The sequence below is a fragment of the Syzygium oleosum genome, unplaced genomic scaffold (genome assembly GCF_021117445.2).
Source record: "Syzygium oleosum isolate NSW1041296 unplaced genomic scaffold, Sole_v2.1 Sole_v2.06, whole genome shotgun sequence".
Classification (NCBI taxonomy): Eukaryota; Viridiplantae; Streptophyta; class Magnoliopsida; order Myrtales; family Myrtaceae; genus Syzygium; species Syzygium oleosum.
Window position 1 is genome coordinate 10,646,076 of NW_026607490.1, and position 7,581 is coordinate 10,653,656.

Here is a 7,581-nt window from a genome sequence, read left to right on the forward strand (position 1 = left end):
ATTCCCAGAGCAAAATTTTCAGAGAGAGAGCACGAGAGACACACGTGAGCGAGAGCAAAGAGCAAGAGAGAGAGCCGGTCGCGCACGCGTCTACCTCACCATCTTGCTGCCTTACGACCGCGGCGCGCCATCACCTCCCTCGCGGCCAGACCTTCGGCAGCGAGAAGTCTACCCCCGCCCTACGCTGCTTCCTCCCTGGATCAATTGAGCCGGCCCACGACGATCGCTGCTGCCCATCGAAGCCATCTATTCCTCGACGACCAGAAAGCAGTCACCGTGGAAGTCCCTGCTGTTACGGTGACGACTTGCTGACCCGTGGCCGAAAGGTTTTCTGTTTGATACGCGCGGAGGCATAGAGGACAGCCAAGTGGAGATTTTAATTGTGGGGTTGGAAGTCAAAGTCTGATAATCAAAGAAGACCATCACAAAACTAGCCAGATTCGGTCAAAAGTTAAAGGGTTAAAGTAAGAGACCAAAGAAAATTTTCTTTGGCGATCACTCGGTGGATTTTCCTTGAAGACGTTGTAGCAGCTGCTTGCGTCACCGCACCTCACCAACGCCCAGCGAGCTTTTCTCTATCGTTCCGCTTGCCACGGCGGACCAACGAAGCACCATCCAGCAAGCCTTCTCTCCACTGTGACGACGTGGCCGAACCGTGATTCCGGGACGACGTCGAATCATCCCTGTTGCACCAAGACGTCCAGCCGGGTTCGTTCATCATCTCACCACCGTCACGCCCGCCGATCACTCGCCTTCGATCATCGGGATCATCATCCCGATCCGCAAGCCGGAGTTCGATCCGAGTTCAAATTTGGAATTATCCGCCAATTAGGTAAGATTATCCGAATATTTCTTTTAAATATTTAATTTCCTAGTTTTCGGGTGTTTGAATATTTCGTGAATATTTTGGTGGATAGCTAGATATCTTAGGGTAATTTTGTGATATCCGCAATATTCAAAAAATACCCAAAATTGGGAATTTTTCCAAATTCGGCAACGTATCTGGACGACTATCCGACCTTATCCCTAAGGTACGATACGCGGCGATACGGAAAATCGTTATCTTATCCATAATCACTTGGATACGATAATAGATTTTATTCGCGTTCCAAATTTGAACAATCATCTTTCCGTCGATATCTATAACCCTATAGATATGACTGTTAGTTTGATTTCTTTTCCTAATCCAAATTTGATAAGAAGAATCTTGCGGATTGCGTGGATTGTTTGAGTGCGATTGTTATCTTTATTTGATTGCTTTTTTTTTAAAATAAAGAAAATCCAAAAATAGTAGATAGGATTTACATTAGAAATTTTTGCATGTTCAGAGAATCCTAAATATATCCAAAAGATAAGATAGCTATTTGATTTAAATTGGGATTTAGGGTAGCATATTTCCTAGTTTAAATTAGAGATTGATCTAGTCTTAGTGGATTATTTAGGACATTTAATTATTTCGAATTTTCATAAAATACCAAAAAGAATCACTTTAGGATAGATCAAATCATTTTTTTTAGAATAGATTGCATGTTAATTTAGGCATTTTTTTAATTCCGAACTTCATTAGAAAAATACCAAAAATAAATCATTTCTCCGTCATTAGAATTAGGTCACGTCGTCGCATGACATATAGTTTGCATGCTAGGTTGCATTAATCGCATGTCATTTTCGCATGTCATTGCATATAGGCTAGATTTCATTTAAATAAGTGAAAATCCAAAAAAAGAAATTGAGTGAATTGCTTGTTAATTAGAAATCATATTAGGGTGTCAATGTGATTTTCTAGCTAACAATGCAGATGCTTACGTTGCTTCCAGGTAAGTAATTCTTCCAAACTTGCAATTTATTTAATGCTTTCTGGGTGTTAAATTGGTGGTTTGCGCACTCGCATGAACACCTCACATGTTAGTAACTAAGTTGAAATGGATCCAAACTGCCTGCACAAATGTTTTTGAAAAGAAAAGGTACCGAAAGGGCGTTAGACTAGATCTAGCGTAATCAAGTCCCCGAGCTTAGAATCTCTGGTTCGTAGGAATAAAACATATCTCCCTATGTTTTATTTAGGTTTCTAATCGACCTACCACAAATAGATTAGTGGCGACTCCAAGCATGAAAACTTTTGCATGTTAAAAACTTAAATCCTAAGTTGCGAATTGGTAGGGCTTGGGAGGGCTCGAGTTAAGCTTAGACTTAATAATCCATTAGCCCGAGAGAAATTTTTGGTCGCGACAACACTCCAATGAGACCAACATTTTATCATTTAAGGGAGTTGTCACGCATAACACCACATCAAGCAATTGCGGTTCCAATCCAATTAACTCAACAAACTGTTTCGATATGAAAGAATGTGACGCCCCAGGGTCAAATAAAGCATACGCAGCATGGTCGCACAGAGAAATCGTAACTGTGACAACCCCTGGTGCATTCTCAGCCTCTCTTCTGGCCATAGCATACACTCGTCCTTTCGCTTGAGGCCTATTCTGGTTTACTGCCTGGGCCGCTCCAGTCTGATTCCCGATTCGAGGTGGCGGCAACGCAGGTGGCCTGTTCTGTCTGGGATTGGGGCAAGTCCTTATGTGGTGACCAAATCTTCTACATCCAAAACACGCTCCGCCCCGGGTTGGACAAGGTCCATTTCCGTGTCTACCTCCACATATTCTACAGAGACCATTCTGATTCCAGGCTGGCTTCCCAATATTTCTCCTAACGGAAGGAGTAAAACGCCTATTATCCACCATCGGTCTCTTCCCAGGATTACGATTGTCCCTACCCTGGATAAACCTTGATCCAGAAGCAGCAGCCCTTTCCACTTGATCTCGCTCTAGAACTTGAGCTCTATTAAATATTTTCTCGTACGTCCTCAGATTTACCAGTAACAACTGGCTGCGAATATCAACCTTCAATCCGTCCCGAAATCTTCGCGCCTTATCATCGGGATGTTCTACCATTCTCGGCGCAAACTTAGACAATCTCGCAAATTCCGCCTCGTATTGATTTGCCGTCATCAGGCCTTGGCGGAGTCCCATAAATTCGGCTAACTTCCTTTCCCTGGCGTTGGCCGAGAAATACTTCTCATAAAAACTTTCAGTAAAAGCAGTCCAAGTCCGGGCAGTACCTTCCGGAAATATTCTATCCCTGGTGGCCTTCCACCAATCATTCGCGTTATCCTGCAACTGGTATACTGCTAGGGTTACTTTCTCATTATCAGAGCACTCTAATACTTCAAAAGCTTTCTCAAGCTCCTCTACCCATCGGGGTGCAGCCTCAGGGTCACCTTTCGCAGAAAATTTAGGCGGTTTTAGCTTCATAAATTGCTCTACTAATTGATGCATTGGCCTATTCACAACCCCTTGCCCCTGCCCTTGATTCTCTTTATTATTAACGGCAGTAGCGGCCTCGGTAGCTTGGGCAATCGTAGCAGCTCGTTCCTGAGTCTGCTGTCCTATTATATTACCAATCTGCTCTAAGGTCCTCATGACCGCTTCCATTCTAAGGTCCTCTGCAGGTCTAACATCGACTTGGGGGTCCACTGCAGCTCCAGCATCAACCCCAAGATTTTCTATCGCTCCTGCACCCATTCCAAGGTCCTCTACAGCTCTAGCTCGAGCACAGCCTCTACCCCTTGTTCCTCTTCCTGCGCCCCTTCTTGGGACTCTTCCTACACCTCTTCCTTCGCTGCTTATCGTCACAATTCTACCACTCTCCTACCTGCTATAATTCCACTCAGGAATTAGTAACCTAGGCCAACTAGATCCGTCTAGTCCTAGGCAGTAAATTAAGGCAAGAATTTACTCAGCAGGCAATCAATCACTACCATCACTAGACCACAATCAATAGGGTCTGAACACTTACCTCAAGTCCAGACGCACCTGCATTTCAATAATTACCACAATCAACTCACTCAATCAATCACAGCAAACAATCTGGAGGCACGTGTAGCTCATTTCGCCCTATAACTCACTAAAGTCTCCCCAAAATACTACCCCAGGTTCTCTACTTCTTATCACTCCAACTTCGACCAGTTTAGATCGAGCTGTCCTCGCTCTGATACCAATTCAAACGGGTATGTCACGCCCCGAACCCCATCGAGCGCACGACACCCTCTACCGGTCGATTAAGACGACAGCCCAGGGTATCGCCGACCTCACTTATAACATCAGAGATTAAATCAACAGCGGATACCACAATTACACCCGGACAATTTAAAACTGGGGAAACATTCAGGGAGAATATACACACATTCATTTCTATTATCAAACTTATAAAATATTCACAGTTTATAACCACCATATACATTTGCACACCGTATAATAAACCACCGATATACAAAAAGGATCGATAACCTGGTATTCTACCTCAAAAATGGTACTCTCCAAAAACCTATTCTGAACCCCTATACTAGCCCCTACGCCCGTTGCTCGGCGTCCACTCTGAGTCCGACTCCTCGTCGTCCGAATCCGAACTCCCCTGAACGGTCTGTTCCCAACTTACCCTGAACGATTAGGAGGGGGTACGGCAGTCGGGTCCCAGTCCTCAACTAAATCAAAAGGGACGTCGAAATCGCGGACGGGTCCAAACTCATCTACCCCGTCCCTGAAGAACCAGGCGGTATACTTATGCTCTTCCCATAGGGGTACACCTACGTCTACGAAAACTGTAGTAGTATGCTTAATCCAGGTTATATTGTCAGCCATGGGAAACTCTAAAACTTCCAGTTCGGTGTGCACTGGTACTCTAAAACGCTCAGGTGGCGGTGGCAGAGGATTCATGGCGCAGGTCGGGGTTCTGAAAAATGTTGGTTGGAACAACCATGAGACTATATCTTAGTAAGTACACCCCTAAACCCCACCTAGGCTATCACGTACCTCCAGACAATCATACAAAACACAATCACATACATCCAATCATCAAATCGCAGGCACATTAATCATTCTTACCCGGCCTATCATGAGGGCTACCTGCATATTAGTCCCAAACACATCATATGCAATCACATGCATGCTTAAATCATGTTTCACGCATTTTCACTTGCCCCATCACATTCCTTTCCATACCACTCGCCAGTGACCCGCGTTACAGTACACGCCTCAGGTTCACTGCGACCAATTATCACAACATTTCAGGGCCCGCGTTACAGTACACACCTCAGGCCAAGTTTCTTGCCCGCGTTGCAGTACACGCCTCAGGCTCAACATCTACCACCTACTGCACAACCCGCGTTGAAGTACACGCCTCAGGCTGGCAGTCTTCCGGTAGTACCGGGCATCGTCCCGCGTTGAAGTACACGCCTCAGGACGGCACAATTTTCACGATCGCACATGCCACACCACATTCACTCTATTGCTCATGCACATGCTCAACAGTTACTTGCCACTTAATCGGCCACACGTGGCCCGAGCACGCATCAATTCACATACAAATCATGCTCACTAAGCATTTGACATGGCCAAGTTAATAATTAATTCAGTCTAGCCCAAGTGTGCACACAATAGACATGTTTCAATCAATCAATTGCACAATCACGCACCCAATTTTACCACCACAACTCAGTCACAGTACAAACACACCGTCAACATATAAATTGGCATTTTTCTAGATCCAAACTACGCCAAATCAGTTCCGGCTCTTCACGACACTTACACGAAATTCAGAGCTGGATCTAAATATCCAGTTTGTGTGCCAAACCGAGCACCACAGCATTTGAATCAGCCAAACACAGCCCCCTTCAGTCTCAAATTTTTCCACCAAAATTCCCAAAATTCAGTCCTAAGGCCCGCCAAACATTTCCGCACTTAAAATCGCACAATTCCACACCCAAATAAACCCAATTTCACCCCAAAGATTCTCCTTCGATACCTGACGTCCTAGCTAAGGTTTAGAGCGCGACTTACCGAGCCCTAGACTATCTCGGCTAGAGAAAAACGCGGCGGCGATGGACGGGGGCGGCGGCGAACGGCGGCGCGACTTGGCGGCTTGGGCGAACGGCGAGCGGCGGCGGCCTTCCTTGGCCGACCAGCTCACGGCCAAGAGAGAGAAAATCGGGAGAGGGGGAGGACGGCGTGAGGGTCGAGGGCGGCTCGGTGGCGCGGCGGCCGGCGTACGGCGACGGTGACCGGTGGGCGTACGGACGGCGGTGATGGTGCGGCGGCAATCGGCGAGGGGAGGGGCGATCGGCGTGAGGGAGAGAGGGAGGTGGAGCCGAGAGTGAGAGATGGAGAGAGAGAGTGAGGAAAGAGAAAGGGTCATTTGGACCTAAATAGTGAATTTTGACCCAATTTGGCTAATTACCATCTTGCCCGTCTCTCACAAATGAAATCGACGGCCCAGATTCGATCTTATCTTGAAACCGACGGCCGAGATCGAATCTTACCAAAATATCCAAGGGCATTTTGGGAATTTCATAAAATTCCAAGGGCAAAATTGTCCAATCCAAAAAGTTATGGCAAAATGACCAAAATGCCCTTCTACCATAAAGCATGCCCTTTACAAACTCTTAGGGGTAAAATGGTCACTTTCCTCATTTCTCATCGAAATCGAATTTTTCTGAAGGAATCGGGATAATCCAAAATTGCACGTTCCATCCGCAACGTCGTCCTAGCGTCCCGTTGTGACTTCCAAATTTTTCCGATGTCCAATTTGGGCTCAATTAAATAATCAAATTTTATTAAACGCAACTCGAGCGTTTCTCAAACTAACGGGCGGCTTGTTGGGGAAATTCGCATATTCGACCCGTGACTGATAATAATTCGAGTCACGTGCAAGTTCATTCGGTTCGTGACGACCTCGGTTGTCATTAAAATTGCGAGGATCAATTACTAGATCCGAGGGGTACGATCGTTCGGTATAGGTTCAGGATCATTCGTCAATTCATTTCGTGGTCTGGCGGTATCACCCGCGATCCACTACTCTGACAGTGGCGAACTGACCCCTGGCTATCCTTGGATCGGCCAACAGTGGCTCAAAATGTCACCTCGGCGATTTCATGGTCGAAAGTCAATTCACGATCGAATTTTCTTTTAGTCGTACGAATTTAAATTCCTAATTAGCCTTTCCCTAATGGTTAGTATTCCAGGAATGATCAGTTCCGGGTGAGAACTAACTATGAATACATTCATAAAACTCAGTATTTTATAAATACCAAATGGATCAATTTTCAGGATGTCACAGGGAGTTTCTTCGAATATGATATTTTATTGTTCAATGACCATTGAGATTAATTATTGTTTTGTTCTGGGCAATCTCTAATGGAAACTGCGAATGATCTCATGGCGCAATTACTCTATCATCTTTTCTTTGATCATGCAAAACCAATTAGATGATAAAATAAGAAAACTTTGTTTAATTTCTTTTTGTCTGTGTTTAAAAAAATTTAGAAGTATCTTTATTGTAAGATGTTAGAAGGTTTGGAACCCTTGCTTCGGCAAAGTGTTGCTAGCCCTTCTCCATCCAGGAGAGGACTCGCAGGCCTTCATTGTGCAGTGGCTAGGGTTGGCGTGCCTCGCCGTGGGTAAGGGGCTGCAGCCTTGCTAGAGCATGGCCTAGACCCTGCAAGGTCTTGTAGAGGGCCAAGCGTACCCTACC

General features: G+C 45.5%; 1 protein-coding gene across 1 annotated transcript; it reads right to left on the bottom strand.

Moving 5' to 3' along the window:
• Positions 1-2,572: 2,572 nt before the first annotated feature.
• On the bottom strand, positions 2,573-3,476 carry LOC130138509 (uncharacterized). The gene is made up of 2 exons (XM_056312729.1): positions 2,871-3,476; positions 2,573-2,683 (listed from the first exon to the last, which is right to left on the bottom strand). Exons 1-2 carry the CDS (start codon positions 3,474-3,476, stop codon positions 2,573-2,575), a joined length of 717 nt encoding a protein of 238 aa, XP_056168704.1.
• Between the last annotated feature and the right edge of the window lie 4,105 nt (positions 3,477-7,581).